The 24,742-nt window shown below is 45.2% G+C and overlaps 1 protein-coding gene across 2 annotated transcripts in view; it reads left to right on the forward strand.

Annotated features, from left to right (window-relative positions):
* The window catches only part of TLN1 (talin 1), a 101,137-nt gene that overhangs the window by 37,863 nt on the left and 38,532 nt on the right, over positions 1-24,742 (forward strand). Inside the window, exons 5-18 of one of the 2 annotated variants that reach the window (XM_073612150.1) lie at positions 799-951; positions 5,849-5,991; positions 6,130-6,257; positions 13,907-13,967; positions 14,620-14,724; positions 14,866-15,021; positions 15,105-15,206; positions 15,765-15,841; positions 17,213-17,393; positions 17,610-17,723; positions 19,575-19,683; positions 20,373-20,581; positions 20,930-21,028; positions 22,088-22,141. In XM_073612150.1, coding sequence (XP_073468251.1) covers positions 799-951; positions 5,849-5,991; positions 6,130-6,257; positions 13,907-13,967; positions 14,620-14,724; positions 14,866-15,021; positions 15,105-15,206; positions 15,765-15,841; positions 17,213-17,393; positions 17,610-17,723; positions 19,575-19,683; positions 20,373-20,581; positions 20,930-21,028; positions 22,088-22,141 — 1,691 coding nt within the window. The remainder of the gene's footprint in view (positions 1-798; positions 952-5,848; positions 5,992-6,129; positions 6,258-13,906; positions 13,968-14,619; positions 14,725-14,865; positions 15,022-15,104; positions 15,207-15,764; positions 15,842-17,212; positions 17,394-17,609; positions 17,724-19,574; positions 19,684-20,372; positions 20,582-20,929; positions 21,029-22,087; positions 22,142-24,742) is intronic. The other variant, XM_073612151.1, reaches the window with a different exon arrangement.

Raw genomic sequence — 24,742 nt, forward strand, 5'->3', positions numbered from 1 at the left:
CCCGATAGACCCCACCCCCCCCCCGATAGACCCCACACTCCCCCCCCCCCCCCCGATAGACCCCACACTCCCCCCCCCCCCCCCGATAGACCCCACACTTCCCCCCCGAAAGACCACCTGGTCCTTCACTCACACTTTTTCAGGGTTCTACCAGGTGGACATCCAACCTTCTGCAGATGCAGTTTTCATCTGCAAGGTTCTTTCAGTGGTACTCTGAAGTTGGGTCTGTTGATCCTTGGTATTGTTGGGCATGTTGGCACAATTCTGTTTGCCTGGTTGTTGCTCACCCTTCTCATGCATTGCTTGGTGATGTCCCGGGGCCAATGGTTTGCCGGTCTCCTGTACTGTACAATGAAGATAGGAGGAGTTTTAACTTGCCTGTAAAGTCCATATCTTAGGGTGGCCCCTCCTGTACTCCATTTTCCATTCTTTGGGTTACTTTGCATTGCTTTCTCCAAAACTGAGGACTCATGGAGTGGGGGATGGTTATAGGGGAGACGCCCAGGGGACATGTCCTCGAAAGCTTTGCTAGTGTCCAATTGCCTGAAGGAACCAGCCTATAATCCAGGGTCTAAGGGTACTTTGTGTCCTGCACTGTACCAGGCAAGTCCCTCCTATAATGGTTATGAGATCCATACTCCACGTTTACAGTGACAATAGACTGTTGCAGATCTTTGCCATGGATGGTCATCCTGTAGTTTTGGTGTTTCCGTTGTATCATCTGTTAAATATGGCATGGCGACTCCTGGGGGAGGCGGCCTGTTTGTGATCTCTCCTCATACCTTCTTCTCTCTGTAGGTATCACCAACTATGATGAATATTCTCTGGTGCGAGAAGTGTTTGAGGAGAAGAAGGAGGAGGTGACTGGAACCCTGAAACGAGACAAAACCCTTCTCCGGGATGACAAGAAAATGGAGAAACTGAAACAGAAGCTTCACACGGACGATGAGTGTAAGATCCATGAGAAGAGGTGAAGGTGGGAGGAGCTGGGAACTCCAATCTAAAAACCTCAATGTTGAAGTCCCAAGAGATAGAAGAAGCCGCTAGGTGCTCTAGCCCACCTGTAACCCCCAAAAACTGATGTGTTTGTGTGATTATGTGTGTATCAGTCTTTGTATTGATGATTGGTGATCAGTGTGATCACTGTTATCAGTCTTTGTATTGATGATTGGTGATCAGTGTGATCACTGTTATCAGTCTTTGTATTGATGATTGGTGATCAGTGTGATCACTGTTATCAGTCTTTGTATTGATGATTGGTGATCAGTGTGATCACTGTTATCAGTCTTTGTATTGATGATTGGTGATCAGTGTGGTCACTGTTATCAGTCTTTGTATTGATGATTGGTGATCAGTGTGATCACTGTTATCAGTCTTTGTATTGATGATTGGTGATCACTGTGATCACTGTTATCAGTCTTTGTATTGATGATTGGTGATCAGTGTGATCACTGTTATCAGTCTTTGTATTGATGATTGGTGATCAGTGTGATCACTGTTATCAGTCTTTGTATTGATGATTGGTGATCAGTGTGATCACTGTTATCAGTCTTTGTATTGATGATTGGTGATCAGTGTGATCACTGTTATCAGTCTTTGTATTGATGATTGGTGATCAGTGTGGTCACTGTTATCAGTCTTTGTATTGATGATTGGTGATCAGTGTGATCACTGTTATCAGTCTTTGTATTGATGATTGGTGATCAGTGTGATCACTGTTATCAGTCTTTGTATTGATGATTGGTGATCAGTGTGATCACTGTTATCAGTCTTTGTATTGATGATTGGTGATCAGTGTGATCACTGTTATCAGTCTTTGTATTGATGATTGGTGATCAGTGTGATCACTGTTATCAGTCTTTGTATTGATGATTGGTGATCAGTGTGATCACTGTTATCAGTCTTTGTATTGATGATTGGTGATCAGTGTGATCACTGTTATCAGTCTTTGTATTGATGATTGGTGGTGAGTGTGATCACTGTTATCAGTCTTTGTATTGATGATTGGTGATCAGTGTGATCACTGTTATCAGTCTTTGTATTGATGATTGGTGATCAGTGTGGTCACTGTTATCAGTCTTTGTATTGATGATTGGTGATCAGTGTGGTCACTGTTATCAGTCTTTGTATTGATGATTGGTGATCAGTGTGGTCACTGTTATCAGTCTTTGTATTGATGATTGGTGATCAGTGTGATCACTGTTATCAGTCTTTGTATTGATGATTGGTGTGATCACTGTTATCAGTCTTTGTATTGATGATTGGTAATCAGTGTGATCGCTGTTATCAGTCTTTGTATTGGTGATCAGTGTGATCACTGTTATCAGTCTTTGTATTGATGATTGGTGATCAGTGTGATCACTGTTATCAGTCTTTGTATTGATGATTGGTGGTGAGTGTGATCACTGTTATCAGTCTTTGTATTGATGATTGGTAATCAGTGTGATCGCTGTTATTAGTCTTTGTATTGATGATTGGTGATCAGTGTGATCGCTGTTATCAGTCTTTGTATTGATGATTGGTGATCAGTGTGATCACTGTTATCAGTCTTTGTATTGATGATTGGTGTGGTCACTGTTATCAGTCTTTGTATTGATGATTGGTAATCAGTGTGATTGCTGTTATCAGTCTTTGTATTGATGATTGGTGATCAGTGTGATCACTGTTATCAGTCTTTGTATTGATGATTGGTAATCAGTGTGATCACTGTTATCAGTCTTTGTATTGATGATTGGTGTGGTCACTGTTATCAGTCTTTGTATTGATGATTGGTAATCAGTGTGATCGCTGTTATCAGTCTTTGTATTGATGATTGGTGATCAGTGTGATCACTGTTATCAGTCTTTGTATTGATGATTGGTGTGATCACTGTTATCAGTCTTTGTATTGATGATTGGTGTGGTCACTGTTATCAGTCTTTGTATTGATGATTGGTGATCAGTGTGGTCACTGTTATCAGTCTTTGTATTGATGATTGGTGGTGAGTGTGATCACTGTTATCAGTCTTTGTATTGATGATTGGTAATCAGTGTGATCGCTGTTATCAGTCTTTGTATTGGTGATCAGTGTGATCACTGTTATCAGTCTTTGTATTGATGATTGGTGATCAGTGTGATCACTGTTATCAGTCTTTGTATTGATGATTGGTGGTGAGTGTGATCACTGTTATCAGTCTTTGTATTGATGATTGGTAATCAGTGTGATCGCTGTTATCAGTCTTTGTATTGATGATTGGTGATCAGTGTGATCACTGTTATCAGTCTTTGTATTGATGATTGGTGATCAGTGTGATCACTGTTATCAGTCTTTGTATTGATGATTGGTAATCAGTGTGATCACTGTTATCAGTCTTTGTATTGATGATTGGTGGTGAGTGTGATCACTGTTATCAGTCTTTGTATTGATGATTGGTAATCAGTGTGATCACTGTTATCAGTCTTTGTATTGATGATTGGTAATCAGTGTGATCGCTGTTATCAGTCTTTGTATTGATGATTGGTAATCAGTGTGATCGCTGTTATCAGTCTTTGTATTGATGATTGGTGATCAGTGTGATCACTGTTATCAGTCTTTGTATTGATGATTGGTGTGGTCACTGTTATCAGTCTTTGTATTGATGATTGGTGTGGTCACTGTTATCAGTCTTTGTATTGATGATTGGTGTGGTCACTGTTATCAGTCTTTGTATTGATGATTGGTGATCAGTGTGGTCACTGTTATCAGTCTTTGTATTGATGATTGGTGATCAGTGTGATCACTGTTATCAGTCTTTGTATTGATGATTGGTGGTGAGTGTGATCACTGTTATCAGTCTTTGTATTGATGATTGGTGGTGAGTGTGATCACTGTTATCAGTCTTTGTATTGATGATTGGTGGTGAGTGTAATCACTGTTATCAGTCTTTGTATTGATGATTGGTGATCAGTGTGATCACTGTTATCAGTCTTTGTATTGATGATTGGTAATCAGTGTGATCGCTGTTATCAGTCTTTGTATTGATGATTGGTGATGAGTGTGATCGCTGTTATCAGTCTTTGTATTGATGATTGGTGGTGAGTGTAATCACTGTTATCAGTCTTTGTATTGATGATTGGTGATCAGTGTGATCACTGTTATCAGTCTTTATATTGATGATTGGTGGTGAGTGTGATCACTGTTATCAGTCTTTGTATTGATGATTGGTGATCAGTGTGATCACTGTTATCAGTCTTTGTATTGATGATTGGTGATCAGTGTGATCACTGTTATCAGTCTTTGTATTGATGATTGGTGGTGAGTGTGATCACTGTTATCAGTCTTTGTATTGATGATTGGTAATCAGTGTGATCGCTGTTATCAGTCTTTGTATTGATGATTGGTGATCAGTGTGATCACTGTTATCAGTCTTTGTATTGATGATTGGTAATCAGTGTGATCACTGTTATCAGTCTTTGTATTGATGATTGGTGTGGTCACTGTTATCAGTCTTTGTATTGATGATTGGTGATCAGTGTGATCACTGTTATCAGTCTTTGTATTGATGATTGGTGATCAGTATGGTCACTGTTATCAGTCTTTGTATTGATGATTGGTGGTGAGTGTGATCACTGTTATCAGTCTTTGTATTGATGATTGGTGATCAGTGTGATCACTGTTATCAGTCTTTGTATTGATGATTGGTGATCAGTGTGATCACTGTTATCAGTCTTTGTATTGATGATTGGTAATCAGTGTGATCGCTGTTATCAGTCTTTGTATTGATGATTGGTGATCAGTGTGATCACTGTTATCAGTCTTTGTATTGATGATTGGTGATCAGTGTGATCACTGTTATCAGTCTTTGTATTGATGATTGGTAATCAGTGTGATCGCTGTTATCAGTCTTTGTATTGATGATTGGTGATCAGTGTGATCACTGTTATCAGTCTTTGTATTGATGATTGGTGATCAGTGTGATCACTGTTATCAGTCTTTGTATTGATGATTGGTGGTGAGTGTGATCACTGTTATCAGTCTTTGTATTGATAATTGGTGGTGAGTGTGATCACTGTTATCAGTCTTTGTATTGATGATTGGTGGTGAGTGTGATCACTGTTATCAGTCTTTATATTGATGATTGGTGGTGAGTGTGATCACTGTTATCAGTCTTTGTATTGATGATTGGTGATCAGTGTGATCACTGTTCTCAGTCTTTGTATTGATGATTGGTGGTGAGTGTGATCACTGTTATCAGTCTTTGTATTGATGGTTGGTGATCAGTGTGATCACTGTTATCAGTCTTTGTATTGATGATTGGTGGTGAGTGTGATCACTGTTATCAGTCTTTGTATTGATGATTGGTAATCAGTGTGATCACTGTTATCAGTCTTTGTATTGATGATTGGTGGTGAGTGTGATCACTGTTATCAGTCTTTGTATTGATGATTGGTAATCAGTGTGATCACTGTTATCAGTCTTTGTATTGATGATTGGTGGTGAGTGTGGTCACTGTTATCAGTCATATTGAGGCTGATTGTGGTCACTGTTATCAGTCGTTGTATTGATGATTGGTGCTGATTGTATTGATATAGAGTGTGGTCACTGTTATCAGTTGTATTGATGATTGGTGGTGAGTGTGGTCACTGTTATCAGTCTTTGTATTGATGATTGGTGGTGAGTGTGGTCACTGTTATCAGTCATATTGAGGCTGATTGTGGTCACTGTTATCAGTCGTTGTATTGATGATTGGTGCTGATTGTATTGATATAGAGTGTGGTCACTGTTATCAGTCGTATTGATGATTGGTGCTGATTGTATTGATACAGAGTGTGGTCACTGTTATCAGTCGTTGCATCGGTAATGATTGTGGTCATGGTTTTCCTTCATACAGTGAACTGGCTGGACCCGGGGCGAACGTTAAGAGAACAAGGTGTAGATGAAAATGAGACTCTTCTTCTGAGACGGAAATTCTTTTATTCTGACCAGAATGTGGATTCCAGGGACCCTGTTCAGCTCAATCTCCTTTATGTACAGGTACCTAACTCCTATGTGTACTGTAACTACTTCTGTGATCCCTCTGATGTTGGCTGTACCTAGCAGTCTCTAGTACTTTTCTACATATCTACCTTGCCCTATGTATTCTTAGCGACCTCCACATTCCCTGTTTTCCAGGCACGGGATGACATTCTGAACGGCTCTCATCCGGTCTCCTTCGATAAGGCCTGTGACTTTGCCGGCTACCAGTGCCTGGTACAGTTTGGACCACATAATGAGATGAAGCACAAGCCGGGTTTCTTGGAGTGAGTATGGAGCAGGGTAGGGGTTGGGAGTGTTGGATCCATTTACTAGAAATGGGGGAGGCATAAAGATGCCTTGATTGGGACCCCGAAGACAATGGGAAGTCAGGCCATTTGCCTACAGCTTGGGCTTGTCCGGGGTTTGAACCCAGGACCTTTCACACCAGAAGAGAGAGAATCCTACCTCTAGACCAACGAGCCAGGAATGTCGTTTTACCTGGAGATTTTTTTTCCAAAAAATAATTCTCCTCTGCAAAAGTCTTCCTTTGATTACCAAGGGGAAATTTTGTCAGGGCAAAATCACCTCTTTTCCACCAGTAGTGTCTGGAAAGTAACTCATGGCCTTCTAGCTTGGAACTCTCATACCCAAAGGTGGATTAATACCCCTAGACTGAAGGAGGCAGAGTCAGAAGAGGATGTTCCTGCTCTTTGGTGTGACTTTTGCGTGTTGCAAGCATAGTTGCCTGCATGGATTTATCCACCATGTAAACAAAGCCTCAAGTTAGAATGCCGAGTCTTATGCTAAACAATAGGCTCGTCCGGGATTTGAACCTGGGACCTCTCGCACCTAAAAGGTGAATCGTACCCCTAGACCAACGAGCCGAAAGCTGCTTGCCTACTTTGGCTGGTTTCCGGGCTGAGTGAGCAGTAGACAAGGGTACTGCAAAAGTTCAAGCATAGTATCTAAAGACACCTTGACTGTGACAAGAAGACAATGCGAAATTGGGCCTGCTGCCTAAAGCTTGGGCTCGTCCGGATTTTGAACCCGGGACCTCTCACACCTGAAGCGAGAATCATACCCCTAGACCAACAAGCCGAGAATGTCACTTTCGTTGGAGAATATTTTTTTTCCCCAAGAAATAGCCTTCTCTTCCCCAAAATACTTCTTCCATGGATGAAATTAGTTTGCCATTTTTGCCTATTTTGAAAAAATCAATAGCCAAGGGGAAATGTTGTCAGGGCGAAATCGCCTCCTTTCCACCAGTAGGGTCTGGAAAGTAACTAATGGTCTTGTAGCTTGGACCTCCTCTACCCAAAGGTGTCACATAAGTAGCTTTTCCTGCACTTTGAAGATGCAAGAGCCATTAAGCACTTTTGCATGCTGCAAGCGTGGTTGCATGCATGGATTCAGCCATGATCTAAACAAAGTCTTAAGTTAGAATGCCGAGTCGTATGCTAAACAATGGGCTTGTCCGGGATTTCTCGCACCTAGAGTGAGAATCATACCCCTAGACTAACGAGCCATTAAGGATGAGCTGCGGCATGTTCGCACAGCCCACGTGCAGAGCCCGCCAGGAAGTCGGCGCTAATCAAAGGCAGTGAGACATTGTCCCGATGTGCGGCTGCAGAGATTGGGATGTGATCAGCGCAGTGCCGACTTCCTGGCGGGCTCTGTACGAAGGCTATGCGAACACGCCGGAGCTCATCCTTATAAACCAGGAACATCACCTTACATGGAGATTATTTTTTTCAATGTATTGTTGTCAGAAGATGTCTCTGAAATGTGCCACATCCAAAATAGCTAGACAGAAAAAAGGATTGACCCCCTAACTGGACTTAAGGAACTCAAATACGTGTAAGTAGAAAATTGTAAATATTTTATTGATAAACGCATATAGCAAAAAATACAGAATAAAAATAGTGGAATGTTGGACAGATGTGAATTGAAACAGTCAGCACAATAATTGTTGATATTATCTTACAATTCACCCAACGCGTTTCAGAGTTTTCATCTCCTCCTTCGGGGTATGTAAGAAAATCAATGTGTCTAGAATGTATTAACAAGTAGTTTAGATATATATGCAAGAATAGTAACATACATTAATCATATAGATATGTGTATGACACATATACTTACAAGATTGCTGAGACTGTCATATGTAACACATTCCACTAAGAATATTAAAAACAAGAAAATGGAGCAGAGGTACACTACCGTTCAAAAGTTTGGGGTCACCCAAACAATTTTGTGTTTTCCATGAAAAGTCACACTTATTCACCACCATACGTTGTGAAATGAATAGAAAATAGAGTCAAGACATTGACAAGGTTAGAAATAATGATTTGTATTTGAAATAACATTGTTTTTACATCAAACTTTGCTTTCATCAAAGAATCCTCCTTTTGCAGCAATTACAGCATTGCACACCTTTGGCATCCGTCCACAACACTTTTTTCCAGTCTTCCTCTGTCCAATGTCTGTGTTCTTTTGCCCATCTTAATCTTTTTCTTTTATTGGCCAGTCTCAGATATGGCTTTTTCTTTGCCACTCTGCCCTGAAGCCCAAAATCCCGCAGCCGCCTCTTCACTGTAGATGTTGACACTGGTGTTTTGCGGGTACTATTTAATGAAGATGCCAGTTGGGGACCTGTGAGGCGTCTGTTTCTCAAACTAGAGACTCTAATGTGCTTATCTTCTTGCTTAGTTGTGCAACGCGGCCTCCCACTTCTTTTTCTACTCTGGTTAGAGCCTGTTTGTGCTGTCCTCTGAAGGGAGTAGTACACACCGTTGTAGGAAATCTTCAATTTCTTTGCAATTTCTCGCATGGAATAGCCTTCATTTCTAAGAACAAGAATAGACTGTCGAGTTTCAGATGAAAGTTCTCTTTTTCTGGCCATTTTGAGCGTTTAATTGACCCCACAAATGTGATGCTCCAGAAACTCAATCTGCTCACAGGAAGGTCAGTTTTGTAGCTTCTGGAAGGAGCTAGACTGTTTTTACATGTGTGAACATGATTGCACAAGGGTTTGCTAATCATCAATTAGCCTTCTGAGCCAATGAGCAAACACATTGTACCATTAGAACACTGGAGTGATAGTTGCTGGAAATGGGCCTCTATACACCTATGTAGATATTGCACCAAAAACTAGACATTTGCAGTTAGAATAGTCATTTACCACATTAGCAATGTATAGAGTATATTTGTTTAAAGTTAGGACTAGTTTAAAGTTAGCTTCATTTAAAAGTACAGTGCTTTTCCTTCAAAAATAAGGACATTTCAATGTGACCCCAAACTTTTGAACGGTAGTGTATGTCCCGGATATGCCCGTCTATAGTATCTAGCCTTTAGGCATGAAGTTATTTGCTGAAAGGTGGCCTAACAGACCCAGGAAAACATCAACACCCTATACTGCTGAAGTCAAGGGGAGGCAGAGCCCTGCAGGTAAAGGCAATAAAGATGTATGTAGAATTGTTATCATTTATCTGAAAGTATTTCCATACATAAGATCTTGCCTTCCACCATCGTACCTCATGATGGCTGAATTAATGTTTATTCATTCACAGGTAGGTATAATAGACTCAGAAATAAATGGCCACTGAAAAATATAATAAGTGTAATGGCCATATGATTAACTAAGACTGCCTGAATGTCCAGAAAAAGCCAATGGATGTGTACAATCAGTCCTCCAAACAGTTGTGACACTCGGGGCTTGATCATTTCAATAAATTAACCACATGGAAAGACATCCAGTGAGCGTAGAGTGAAGTAGTGTGTGTATATGTGTATATATATATATATATATATATATATATATATAAGTTTGCGATATAATTCATGTCCACAAGGTGGCGTATATGTAATTAGCAATCAGGGGGGGAGATTAATAAATGCATTTAAGCAGACTATTAAATATATGCACTTTAAGAAAAATAATCATGAATAGTTGATTGCCAATACCAGGACCAGGATTAATAGAATTGAATAAGTTTGCATAGATTGATAACTATATATACTTTGAGAAAAAAGATATATAATCAAACTGAAGTTGATTCCTGATGTCAGGGCTGGAGAGGATCGAGAGCCATCCAAGGACAGGCAGCGCAGTCCGAGGAGAAGCAGATAAATGGATGAAAACATACCTTGAACCAGACAGGCAATCATGTGGGAGCACACTCCAGCACTCAACCCAATAGTGAGTGTCGGTTTGTGCTGACCAGAGCCTCTTGTTTATAGTGCCTCCCCACCAATCACAGACGCAGCCGATTGATATCAGCTGCGACCGAGATCTGGGTGGGAGGTGCAGGGCCATCACATCACTCATCGGCTCCCTGAGCCGGGCATGCAACGCCCCCCATCCCGACCGCACATGCGCAAGTGACGCGTGGCAGAATGATGCCTTGCACCCACAGCCCACCAGCACATTGGCTTCACCGGCGTACAGCGCATGCGCGCCGGAGAAGCAAAATGGCGGCTGGACAGGTGGCGAATCGTCTGAACGCCCAGTCATCAAAAGCCGCCACAGATTGCCATATCCGGGTGGCTTTTTGAGCCGGACAGATTGGGTGCGAGACCCGGGTAGGCTCACCAACAGGGCACCTTGATCCTCAAAATAAGAAGGTTAATTCCCATATTGAGAAAAGGTAGTGAGTGTTGCAACGGCAGCATCACCTAGTGGTCAAAAAATAGAATGTATCTATGTAGACATATACATTTAAAGCAAAAATAGAATAAATAGACGGGCAATTTCATCGGATACAAATCCCTCGCTCCAAGCATTGATTCAATCAGCAACATACAGATCCAAATCAAGTATATATAATTTAATGTAGGAACATTACATAAGACCAACAAAATATTACAGAAAAGAAAAACAATATGGTCTTACAAAATTTAAGAGGCTAATGAGTATATAGTAAATTCATTGTTGGTCCTAAAAATGAAAAGCATACTCAATACTTTATAATGGAAATAATGAGCATGAATGTCCCTGAAATATGAATGTTTTCAAGACAAGGGGGAAAATAGAGGGGAAATTGGAAAAGGAGGCGGGGAGAAGAATTCCCCCCTTCATAGAGAGTATAGTAATGATTAGTAGATCTATCTTTCCATGCAACCAGAGGAAAATCCTTCCAAGAATGGCTTGAAGCATACAGCTTCATTGAGGCTGGGGGGTTGGGTGGCTTTAAGGGTATAAATCCACCTCAGTTCCAGCTAGAGAAGTGTTTTATTCCAATCCCCACCTCTGGGGTTGGGATGGACTCGATCCAGGATGAGAAATTTTATCCTAGGGAATCTACCCCCATGCACTATTTGTGTATGGTGGCCCAGAGGTAACTCAGGGTCATTTGTTTGCATGCTTCTAATGTGTCTAATAGCCTTCTCTTCTTCAAAAGTCTTTTTCCTTTAATGAAAGGAGTTTGCAATTAACTTGAGACCAGCGTGGGTATGTGCTCATTCTCCTCCACATAATGGTAAGGACCTCTTATGTGTAACCCCCCCCCAGAAGACACCCCACTCTGGTCTCCCTCCCCCCAGAAGGTGCTCAGGTACCTCCAGGGAGGCTGACCATACTTTGGCTCCCCCCTTTCCCTCTCGGGGGATGAGCCTCACTCTGGTCTCCCCCTTTCCCAGAAGATGGCCCAATCTGGTTCCTCCCTTCCCTGTAGAAGATGCCCCCCCCCCCCCAAGACACACCACTCAGGTTCTTCCAGAAGGACTGGCCCCATTTTGTCTCCTTCCCAGGGGACAAGCCTCACTCAGATCCCCTCCAGGGAGGCCGACTCCACATTTATTTTCAGAAAGATAAGGGCTCCCATTGGTCCCCCAGGAAGACAGGAATGGCTCTGGCCACCTTCAGTGAAGACAGCCCCCGCTCTGGTGGTCCTCCCTTGATGGACAGGCCCAGCTCTAGTCCTGTTTGTCTCCTGTGGCCTCCTTTTGATAATACCTGTGAGTTTGTTGGGGAATGGATGGTAGGTTTGTGCTCATAGAATGAGAGAAGGAATAGATATAACACGAGACAGAGTTAAGATTATGAGGACCCCATTCTGCTCTACACACCGGTACCGGCTTCTAATGTGTACCTACCTCTTTGCTCTCTCTGCCTGTCTGTAGCACTCATCTGCAGTGGGTCCTCCTCAGAAGATAGGCTCCCTTGGGTCTCTGATAGACAGGCCCCACTCTGGTCCTCCCCTCCCCTGGAACACTGGGCACAATGTAGTTCTCCCCTCCTCGAAAGACAGGCACTACTGTGGTTCCCCTTCCTGGAAGACAGACCCCTCACTGGTTCCTTTCTCTCTGGAAGACGGGTCCCACACTGGTTCCTTTCTCTCTGGAAGATGGGTCCCACACTGGTTCCCTTCTCTCTGGAAGATGGGTCCCACACTGGTTCCCTTCTCCCTGGAAGACGGGTCCCGCACTGGTTCCCTTCTCCCTGGAAGATGGGTCCCACACTGGTTCCCTTCTCTCTGGAAGAAGGGTCCCACACTGGTTCCCTTCTCTCTGGAAGACGGGCCCCACTCTGGTTCCCTTCTCCCTGGAAGACGGGCCCCACTCTGGTTCCCTTCTCTCTGGAAGACGGATCCCACTCTGCTTCCCTTCTCCCTGGAAGACAGGCCCCTCTCTGCTTCCCTTCTCCCTGGAAGACGGGCCCCACTCTGGTTCCCTTCTCCCTGGAAGACGGGCCCCACTCTGGTTCCCTTCTCCCTGGAAGACGGGTCCCACACTGGTTCCCCTCTCCCTGGAAGACGGGTCCCACACTGGTTCCCTTCTCCCTGGAAGACAGGCCCCACACTGGTTCCCTTCTCCCTGGAAGACTGGTCCCACTCTGGTTCCCTTCTCCCTGGAAGACGGGCCCCACTCTGGTTCCCTTCTCCCTGGAAGACGGGCCCCACTCTGGTTCCCTTCTCCCTGGAAGACGGGCCCCACTCTGGTTCCCTTCTCCCTGGAAGACGGGCCCCACTCTGGTTCTCTTCTCCCTGGAAGACGGGCCCCACTCTGGTTCCCTTCTCCCTGGAAGACGGGCCCCACTCTGGTTCCCTTCTCCCTGGAAGACGGGCCCCACTCTGGTTCCCTTCTCCCTGGAAGACGGGCCCCACTCTGGTTCCCTTTTCCCTGGAAGACGGGCCCCACTCTGGTTCCCTTCTCCCTGGAAGACGGGTCCCACACTGGTTCCCTTCTCCCTGGAAGACGGGTCCCACACTGGTTCCCCTCTCCCTGGAAGACGTGTCCCACACTGGTTCCCTTCACCCTGGAAGACGGGCCCCACTCTGGTTCCCTTCTCCCTGGAAGACGTGTCCCACACTGGTTCCCCTCTCCCTGGAAGACGTGTCCCTCACTGGTTCCCCTCTCCCTGGAAGACGTGTCCCTCACTGGTTCCCTTCTCCCTGGAAGACAGGCCCCACACTGGTTCCCTTCTCCCTGGAAGATGGGTCCCACACTGGTTCCCTTCTCCCTGGAAGATGGGTCACACTCTGGTTCCCTTCTCCCTGGAAGATGGGTCCCACACTGGTTCCCTTCTCCCTGGAAGACTGGTCCCACACTGGTTCCCTTCTCCCTGGAAGACTGGTCCCACACTGGTTCCCTTCTCCCTGGAAGACTGGTCCCACACTGGTTCCCTTCTCCCTGGAAGACAGGCGCCACACTGGTTCCCTCATCTCTGAAAGACGGACATCCTTCTGGTTCCCTCCCCGATGATTGGATCATTATCTTCCACAATTCCCTTTCACTATATTCAACTGAATAGTCTTTATAGACTTTTCCTCCATCAGTCAGACCGGTCCTGTCTGCTAGACTTACATCGGGTGAGGAATGCACAAGGTCTATTAATACATATTGATATGATCAGTATAAAGCAGACTCTTTCACATGTATGTTATGAAATTTAGAGTTCCTCTTTAAGGTGACATCTGACGCTTCTTCCTTCCTACAGCCTGAAAGATTTTCTGCCGAAAGAATATATCAAACAGAAAGGAGAGCGCAGGATCTTCCTGGTGAGTGGGCGGAGCCTGTGTGCACCATGCAGTATGGACTCCTTGTGTGGGTGGAGCTCACAGTATATAGCTACACCGGTATATCTATGCCACCCGGGTGTAATAGAATAATTAGATTGGTGTGTATAGGTCATAGAAGGGTATACAGGAGCTCTATGCTCCTTCCTGTATCTCATACTTGACCCCCCCCCCGTTTATGCTCCTTCCTGTATCTCATACCTGACCCCCAAATCCCCCCCCAAGTGTGCTGCTCCTGTATCTTGTACCCCACCTCCACATCACCCCCCCGTTTATGCTCCTTCCTGTATCTCATACCTGACCCCCCAAATTCCCCCCCCCCCAAAGTGTGTGGTGCTTCCAGTATTCTCGTAACCGACACCTGCATCCTCCACCCCCCCTCCCTCCGTGTGTGCTCCTTCCTGTATCTCATACCTGACCCCCAAATTCCCCCCCCCCCAAAGTGTGCGCTCCTTCCTGTATCTCGTACACATCCCACCCACCAAATGTGTGCTCCTTCCAGTATCTCGTACCTGACCCCAAATCCCCCCCCCAAGTTTACTGCTCCTGTATCTTGTACCCGACCTCCACATCACCCCCCCTGTGTATGCTCTTTCCTGTATCCTGACAGTTCCATGGCTGTCCTCTCTTGTAGGCCCACAAGAATTGTGGAAACATGAGTGAAATTGAAGCCAAGGCACGATACGTGAAGCTGGCCCGGTCCTTGAAGACATATGGTGTGTCCTTCTTTCTGGTGAAGGTGAGCGGGGGAGGTGCTGCTCTGGAATACCTGTTTTCATGTTTTATTTGGTCTGGTTTGGTGTTCTGATTTAATTTCCATGTTTTACCTGGTTTGGAGGTGTCCCAATACATGTAAATCTTGGCCGTTGTCTTCCTCCAGGAAAAGATGAAAGGGAAGAACAAGCTGGTTCCACGTCTGTTGGGGATTACGAAGGAATGTGTGATGAGGGTGGATGAGAAGACCAAGGAGGTGATCCAGGAGTGGAACCTCACCAACATCAAACGTTGGGCCGCCTCTCCCAAGAGCTTCACCCTGGTGAGTTGTGAGTCTGCTGACACCGATGTGTGTCGTCCTGCGTTTTCTTGACTTTGTTTATAAGGAATCTTTTCCTGTCTTAGGACTTTGGAGACTATCAGGATGGATATTACTCAGTGCAGACCACAGAAGGAGAACAGATTGCCCAGCTCATTGCTGGATACATCGATATCATTCTGAAAAAGGTGTGTGTGACCATCTCTTTCATTTGTCCAGTAGCCTTCCTTAGCCTCGGGGATCCTCCAAGAGGCCCGTTTCGTCCTCAGGGATCCTCCAAGAGGCCAAACACAGGGGTACCACTGGTCACCAGACAATAGTCTATAGGACTGTGCAGAGGCTGCTGTACCAGAACATGGCCATAGACCAACCGCCCATCAATTCCTTTTTACACTGGTCTGTGGATTTTGTCACTAAAGCATTGATCTTCCTTTGGTGAACGTACATCAAACAAACACCAACAGTAGAAAATTTTCTGCACAATTCCATAGACTGGGGGCATCCACCTGGAGAGCCTCGGGCTTCTTGCTCCTGCACTTCCTGTGTGTGTCTGGTGGTCAGTCAGGGCACCAACAATGGGGCATTTTCTGTACATTCCATATGCTAAGGGCATCTACCTGGAAGAGCCCCAGACCTCCTGCTTTAGACAATGCACTTCCTGTGGGTGTCCCCTTTTTGATGCACTCCACACAATGCACTTCTGTTATACTGCAACTAACAGCCTGTGTCTTCCTTTCTCTTTCTAGAAAAAGAGTAAAGACCACTTTGGTTTGGAGGGAGATGAAGAATCGACCATGTTGGAGGACTCCGTGTCACCCAAGAAGTAAGATTTCTCTCCGAAGACTGGACTTGTTATTTTGTGTTGTCATTGAATGTGGCTCTGTGTTCTCCTGGGGAGCTTTGCCAGACAATAAAAATGTCTCCATCCTGGGGGGGTCGATGGAAGCCAGATAAGGGGAAGGGAAGTTATCTTCAAAATTTTAGAATTGAAAAAAATAACAATTAGCAGAACTCATCTGTAGACTGACGTCTGCACAATATTATGTGTATATTGGGTGTTTGCTTCTGGACCTGTCTCTTCCTGGAGAGAAGTGACCCCAATATTCAGGCCATCAATATCCGGCACCTCTGCTGTTATACCATTAGATGGAAGGTCATAGTCCAGGTTTTGGGGGACCTCTGAGCTGTCCTGTAATATGAGCCATTGCATGATCTGATGGAAGGTCATAGTCCAGGTTTGGGCACCTCTGAGCTGTCATATGATATGATGGAAGGTCGTAGTCCAGGTTTTGAGGAGCTTTCATGTGATATGATGGAAGGTCATACTCCAGGTTTTGGCGAGCCATCATTTGATGTGATGGAAGGTCATACTCCAGGTTTTGGCGAACCATCACGTGATGGAAGGGTCATACTGCAGGTTTTGGCGAACCATCACGTGATGGAAGGGTCATACTCCAGGTTTTGGCGAGCCATCACGTGATGGAAGGGTCATATTCCAGGTTTTGGGGAGCCATCATATGATATGATTGAAATTCATAGTCCAGGTTTTGGGGAGCCATCATGTGATATAATGGAAGGTCACAGTTCAGGTTTTAGGGCAATTATATAATATGATTGAAGGTTATATTTCAGGTTTGGGGAACTCTGAGCTGCCATATGATAGAAGGTCATAGTCCAGGTTTTGGGGGAACTCCATGATATAGGTTTAATGGAAGGTCATAATCCAGGCCCATAGTTCAGATTTTGGACATCTCTGACCTGTCATATGATGGAAGGTCATAGTCTAGGTTTGGGAGCCACTGAGCTGTCCTATGATTGAAGGTCATAATCCAGGTTTTGGGAACTCTGAGCTGCCATATGATAGAAGGTCATAGTCCAGGTTTTGGGGGAACTCCATGATATAGGTTTAATGGAAGGTCATAATCCAGGCCCATAGTTCAGATTTTGGACATCTCTGACCTGTCATATGATGGAAGGTCATAGTCTAGGTTTGGGAGCCACTGAGCTGTCCTATGATTGAAGGTCATAATCCAGGTTTGGGGTCCTCTGAGCTATTATATGATTTGGATTGAAGGTTGTTATCCAGGTTTGGGGGCCACTGAGCTGTCATATGATGGAAGGTCATAGTCTAGGTTTGGGGACCCCTGAACTGTTATATGATGGAAGGTAACCTACCTTCTCTGCTCCTTTTCAGGTCCACGCTTCTTCAGCAGCAGTTTAATTCGGTGGGGAAGGTGGAGCATGGCTCTGTAGCTCTTCCAGCCATCATGCGTTCTGGGGCTGGAGGACCTGAAAACTTCCAGGTGGGCTCCATGCCACAGGCTCAGCAGCAGATCACAAGTGGACAGATGCACTGGGGACACATGCCACCACTGGTAAGACTGTGATCATGTTTCATGCCTTCCCTCGCTCTTCATTCATCGTCGTCTGTTGTCTTCTCTCTGCTCTTCTATCACCTATGACCTGCTTGTACCATATCGTTGAGCACTTGGCCACTACACTGCTCTTCTGTGGAGTCCTTCTTACCAGCTTATGTTCTTCAGATAATATTGCCCTCAGCTAAAACTCTACTCATTGTTCCTTCTCTGCAGACCTCTGCCCAGCAGGCCCTCACCGGTACGATAAACTCAAGTATGAATGCTGTGAACGCTGCCCAGGCCTCCCTGGATGACTTCGATACTCTGCCACCCCTGGGACAAGATGCCGTGAGTACTGGATGCCATACATGTGTCTGTACAGTCTTCTGTAGTGGGTGACCAGTATATATCACTGGCTGGGTGCTCATATAGTGTCAGTATTGGCCTCCGGGTGAATGGTCATGTACTTACAGTACAGACCTCAGCAGTAGTTGGAGGGTCATATAGTGTCAATGTAGTCCTCTGTCGTGTCTGGAGGGTCATATAGTGTCAGTATAGACCTCTCTGGTGGCTGAATGGACATGTATTCATCTAGGCCTCAGCAGTAATTGGGATGGACATATAGTGAGAGTATAAGATCCCCATGGAGACTGTATGGTCCAATAGTGTAAGTATAGACATCAGAAGTGGTTAGAGGGTCACATAGTGTCAATGTAGTCCTCTGTGGAGGTTGGATGGTCGCATAGTGTAGACCTGAATGGAGGTTGGATGTTCATATGGGGTTTGTATAGACCCCAGCAGTGGTTGGATGGTTAGTATAGTGTCAGACCCCAGCAGTGGATGGTTAGTATAGTGTCAGACCCCAGCAGTGGTTGGATGGTTAGTAGTGTCAGACCCCAGCAGTGGTTGGATGGTTAGTATAGTGTCAGACCCCAGCAGTGGATGGTTAGTATAGTGTCAGACCCCAGCAGTGGTTGGATGGTTAGTATAGTGTCTGTATAGACCTCAGCATTGGTTGGATGGTTAGTATAGACCTCTGTACAGACCCCAGCAGTGGTTGGATGGTTAGTATAGTGTCTGTATAGACCTCAGCATTGGTTGGATGGTTAGTATAGACCTCTGTACAGACCCCAGCAGTGGTTGGATGGTTAGTATAGACCTCTGTACAGACCCCAGCAGTGGTTGGATGGTTAGTATAGACCTTAGCAGTGGTTGGATGGTTAGTATAGTGTCTGTATAGACCCCAGCAGTGGTTGGATGGTTAGTATAGTGTCTGTATAGACCTCAGCAGTGGTTGGAAGGTTAGTATAGACCTCTGTATAGACCCCAGCAGTGGTTAGATGGGTAGTATAGTGTCTGTATAGACCTCAGCAGTGGTTGGAAGGTTAGTATAGACCTCTGTATAGACCCCAGCAGTGGTTAGATGGGTAGTATAGACCTCTGTATAGACCCCAGCAGTGGTTGAATGGTTAGTATAGTGTCTGTATAGACCTCAGCAGTGGTTGGAAGGTTAGTATAGACCTCTGTATAGACCCCAGCAGTGGTTGGATGCTTAGTATAGACCCCAGCAGTGGTTGGATAGTTAGTGTAGACCCCAGCAGTGGTTGGATGGTTAGTATAGTGTCTGTATAGACCTCAGCAGTGGTTGGAAGGTTAGTATAGACCCCAGCAGTGGTTGGATGGTTAGTATAGTGTCTGTATAGACCTCAGCAGTGGTTGGATGGCTAGTATAGATCTCAGCAGTGGTTGGATGGTTAGTATAGACCTCTGTATAGACCCCAGCAGTGGTTGGATGGTTAGTATAGACCTCTGTATAGACCTCAGCAGTGGTTGGATGGTTAGTATAGCCTGCAGCAGGGGTTGGGTGGTTAGTATAGACTTCTGCATAGACCCCAGCAGTGGTTGGATGGTTAGTATAGACCTCTGTACAGACCCCAGCAGTGGTTGGATGGTTAGTATAGTGTCAGTGTAGACACCAGCAATGCTTAGTATAGATCTCTGTAGAGGTCAGGTGGGTATATATTGTTAGTATGGAAGTCTGTGGAGGCGGGACAGTCATAGCATCACCATAGACCTTCATAGTGGTGGGATTTTTATTGTCTCCCAGAGAGTTTCTGGCTCTAACCATTAGAATAACGATCACTCAGGTGAGAGATTTCTATAGCTGGGCGCTTCATGTGATGACCTTTCTCACTGCAGGCTGCCAAGGCTTGGAGGAAAAACAAGATGGATGAATCCAAACATGAGATCCACTCTCAGGTGGACGCCATCACTGCAGGAACTGCCTCCGTTGTCAACCTGACCGCAGGTGAGATTGTCCACATCTGTCCAATGTCTGCCATGAAGGCTTCTGGTTGGACATGTTATACTGGAGATTGTGGGTGGATGATAAGGAGCCTAACGATCCTTCCTTGGGAGCAGGCACATTTACTGGAGGATTATTACTGTCTCATGGAAAGAGATGGGCGGGCACTGAGTGATGTCATAGTGTCTGACAGAAACCTGACCCTGCCTAAACCTCCAGCATGGAGGAATTGTGGAAACCTCCAGGCCTTCCCCACATATTATCGTTTAGCCTCTTAAACCCCTAAATATCAGAATCTCCGATATGAAGATCTCATAATATGAGGAAATTAGATCGTGTGTCCTCTCCTTCCACCTCACCCAACTCTTGGTTGTTACCTAGTTTGATGGCCAACAAGGTTGCTGCTTCCCAGGTTTCCAAACTTCTAGGGTGCACCCCCCCCCTATTGTTTACACTGCTTGGTTTTAACTCCAAGCTTTGGAGGATCCCATTGTTATGGAAGTATAGAGGTCTCCTTAGAGGAACTGACCTCCATGTCGGTGTGCCTACCTCCATGTTTGTGAAGTTGGCAGGCAGTGTCTGTATAATGTGGTGATTATTGTGGAATAAAAGCAGAAGTCTCTGGGGTGTCAGTCCTGTAAATTGCAGGAGGTGAGTACATTGCTGTATCTAATTGATGCCTCATTCTGTAGGTGATCCCGCAGACACGGATTACACGGCGGTGGGTTGCGCAGTCACAACCATTAGTTCTAACCTGACGGAGATGTCCCGCGGGGTGAAGCTTCTGGCGGCTTTGATGGAGGATGAGGGAGGCAACGGAAGACAACTTCTCCATGCGGCCAAGAACCTGGCAGGAGCCGTATCTGACCTGCTGAAGACAGCCCAACCCGCCAGCACGGAGGTAAGTGCCATCACTGTATATATCCCTATAACCTGTACGTATGTCTATTATACTGTCATCCCAGAGGTAGGTGCCATCACTGTATATATCCTTATAACATGTACGTATGTCTATTATACTGCCATCCCAGAGGTAGGTGCCATCACTGTATATATCCTTATAACCTGTACGTATGTCTATTTAACTGTCATCCCAGAGGTAGGTGCCATCACTGTATATATCCCTATAACCTGTACGTATGTCTATTATACTGTCATCCCAGAGGTAGGTGCCATCACTGTATATATCCCTGTAATATATACATAGATGTATTATACTACCAATGTTTATACCCAGCTCTGTCTTCAGCCCCGACAGGTCCTCCTCCAGGCAGCCGGTAATGTTGGTCAGACGAGCGGAGAATTACTTCAGCAGATCGGCGAGTGTGACACGGACCCACGCTTTCAGGTGAGCTGCCATGTTTGTTCCTCTGTTATCCGGAGTCCAGTAAAGGATTGCTGTATATTCCCCACCAAATATCGGTCCTTTTTTCTTCTCTGTGATGCTTTGTGCCTTCTACCAGTAGTATGTTTGACACCCCCCCCCCCCCCCCCCCCCAGATCCCAGTCACCCCCATTATGTCTGTAGTCCAGTATAATGTCTGGAATATGGCCGCCTTATCCCCAGTATTAGGATGAATGACCCCCCCAGATCCCAGTCACCCCCATTATGTCTGTAGTCCAGTATAATGTCTGGAATATGGCCGCCTTATCCCCAGTATTAGGATGAATGACCCCCCCAGATCCCAGTCACCCCCATTATGTCTGTAGTCCAGTATAATGTCTGGAATATGGCCCCCTTATGCCCAGTATTAGGATGAATGACCCCCCAGATCCCAGTCACCCCCATTATGTCTGTAGTCCAGTATAATGTCTGGAATATGGCCCCCTTATGCCCAGTATTAGGATGAATGACCCCCCAGATCCCAGTCACCCCCATTATGTCTGTAGTCCAGTATAATGTCTGGAATATGGCCCCCTTATGCCCAGTATTAGGATGAATGACCCCCCAGATCCCAGTCACCCCCATTATGTCTGTAGTCCAGTATAATGTCTGGAATATGGCCCCCTTATGCCCAGTATTAGGATGAATGACCCCCCAGATCCCAGTCACCCCCATTATGTCTGTAGTCCAGTATAATGTCTGGAATATGGCCGCCTTATGCCCAGTACCAGGTTGATTGACATTACCATTCATATTCAGGTTGAACCTGTCCGTCTTTATCATCCATTTATCATCCCAGCTGTGAACCTCACAGAGGCCATACATGACTCATTCCTACATTTTATCTCAGGCTTTTCCTAGTCCCGCTCAGTATAAGGTGGCCCTCCACCTACAATGTTACTGTGTCTCTCCATATTGTCTTCTTCAGTCTGTGTCCCTCTGCTCCACCTTGTCCTGCAATGTTTTCATCTCCCCACCTTCAGCTTCCTCCGGCAATATCTGTGTTTTTGTGGATTCCTACAGATCTCTGCAGCCAGGGTCACCCGCACAGCGAGCGCGCTGCCTGAGCAGAAAACGGTAACTGAGGGGGGGCCTGGCTGGGGCCAGCCTTCCTCCCTCCTTCTCTGGATGGTGTTGGGTTTTGGCTTCATGTGGTCTCTTCTCCAGCTTTCCTCACGTTTCCTGTGGGAAGCGGCACTTTGATTTCTTTCCTGATTAAAATGTTGGAAGTTGATTGCGGGAAGTTCTACAAATCATTTCTATTAATCACACAGTAGAAGACTTCTCCGGTGATTGTGCATGCTCACTTCAATCCCTCTCCGCCATTATCACTGATGAAATCGGAGTTTGGGGTAGTTCCTTATAGCCGACTCCGGAGCAGACTTTGGTTTTAGATTGTGTGAGGAAGGTTTAGAAGCTCTGTGTGTCCCAACGGGGAGGTTCACCACCACTTATTGTCCTTCTAAGATATTCTCCAAAGCTTGGTCTAGCTGGTCAGCATAGAAAACTGATACTGTTGGTCAACATTCTGTTTTTGCTATTGCATATAAAGCCAACCTGCTCTATCACAGCACCTCTGCAGAGAGCCCTCACTAGCCCTAACTAAGTTCTCAGCCTAGCCTCCATATAGATGGCAACAGCCTCTGTAAAGGTCCGGCAACACACAAAGACCCCCAGTGTGAGTCCAACAAACCAAAACATGGCAGCCCCACAAAAAAATTTATAGCTAGTCAGGGAAGGCACCCGGGTGGGACAATACACAGAAAAATATGAATATTCCTCAGCATTCGACCCAGCTAGCTAATAAAGAATACCTATGACACCAGAAATGAGGAAAACTGGTCAATGAGATAGGAAAACCCAGAAAAACCCCACATAGATTCTAAGCCTGCCCCACTTATGTTGATTGGCTTGCGTTCCATTGAGGAAATTTCATCACTTCCTGTCTGTCAGCCCCCCTTAACCAGGATAGGGTTAGTGATGGTAAATGCTCCCAAAGAAAGCCTAGAACCCAAAGGAGTATCTAACCTCTTCTCACTATCTTAAACTAAAAATATAATCTAGAAATCGTTTTAGCTGGAGTTGAACTTGAACTGGCTTTCCTGTAATTGGTTGGTGGGTGGTCTCAGTGATGTGCTTCTTAGTGGCTAAATAAGAGTTGTCCATGGGACTGTTGGTTGGTATTGGTGGGTCCTGGATGGTCTAAGAGGGAATGGGCTTCTTAGTGGCTGAAAGAGTTCTCTGTGGGACTGTTGGTTGGTATTGATGGAAGGTCTGAGGCAGGGGTCTCCAAACTATGGCCCTCCAGCTGTCGCAGAACTACACGTCCCATGAGGCATTGTAAAACTCTGACATTCACAGACATGACTAGGCATGATGGGAACTATAGTTCCTGAACAATTGGAGGGCCATAAGTTGGAGACCCCTGGTCTAGGAGGTGGGCTTCTTGGTGGCTGAAGAAGAGTTCTCCATGGGACAATTGAATTGGTTAGTATTGTTGGGTTCTCAACAGTTCTTAAGGGCTGATGAGTTCTTCATGGGACAGTTGGCTAGTGTTGGTATGTTCTGGATGATCTAGGTGACAGGCTTTTTTATGGTGGTCAAGTTCTTAATGGCACCTTTGGTCGGTATTGGTGGATGTTCTAGGTTAGGGGTCACCAAACTTTCCAAACAAAGGGCCAGTTTACTGTCCTTCAGGCTTTAGGGAGGCCAGATTGTGGCCAGTTGGGAGGAGAAATGCCCCATCATTGGTTTTAGTAGGAGCAACAGTGTCTCATTATTGGTATGAGTGGGAGGAATTGATGATGTCAGTGGGAGTAATGATTAGAGGTCGACCCATATGGGTTTTTCTCTGGCCGATGCCGATATTTAGAAATCGAGGTGGCCGATGGCCGATATATGATGCCGATATATTAGGCCGATTTTTTTTTTTTTTTTTTTTTTTTTCCTTCATCTCATAAAATTTAACAGTTAGACCCCTTTCACACTGGGGCGTTTTTCAGGCGCTTTTGGGCTAAAAATAGCGCCTGTGAAGTGCCTGTAAAACGGCTCCCCTGCAGTCTGTGTGAAAGCCCGAGTGCTTTCACACTGGGGCGATGCGCTGGCAGGATGTTAAAAAAAAAGTCCTGCATACGGCACCTTTGGAGCGGTGTATACCCCTCCTCCACCACTCCTGCCCATTGAAATGAATGTGCACCGCTGCCAAAGTGCCTGCAAAGCGTTTCGGCAGCGGCGCTTCAGGGGCGCATTTAACCCCTTCCTCGGCTGCTAGCTGGGTTATAAGCTCCTCGCTAGCAGCCGAATAGCGCCGCTAAAATGACGGTAAAGCGCCGCTAAAACTAGCAGCGCTTTACCGTCAACGCCTGCCCGCTCCAGTGTGAAAGCAACCTTCAGTGATACGGAAAATTTTTTACATTTAAACATTTATTAAACAAAACAAACCTCCAATCAGTTCACTTGTATGTATAATTTAGATTAAAAAAAAAAATATATAAAAAAAAACCTCTCTTAAATATTAAATACACAAAAACAGGTAATCAAAACTTTTGGACGAAAAAAAATGGGCTAACTTTACTGCTTAGTTTTTTTTTTTAATTTATTAGTGAATTTTTTTTTTTTTTTTTTAAATTGCGTTTGAAAGACCGCTGCGCAAATACTGTGTGACATAAAATATTGCAA

This window comes from Aquarana catesbeiana, linkage group LG01 (assembly GCF_042186555.1).
Source record: "Aquarana catesbeiana isolate 2022-GZ linkage group LG01, ASM4218655v1, whole genome shotgun sequence".
Taxonomy (NCBI): Eukaryota; Metazoa; Chordata; class Amphibia; order Anura; family Ranidae; genus Aquarana; species Aquarana catesbeiana.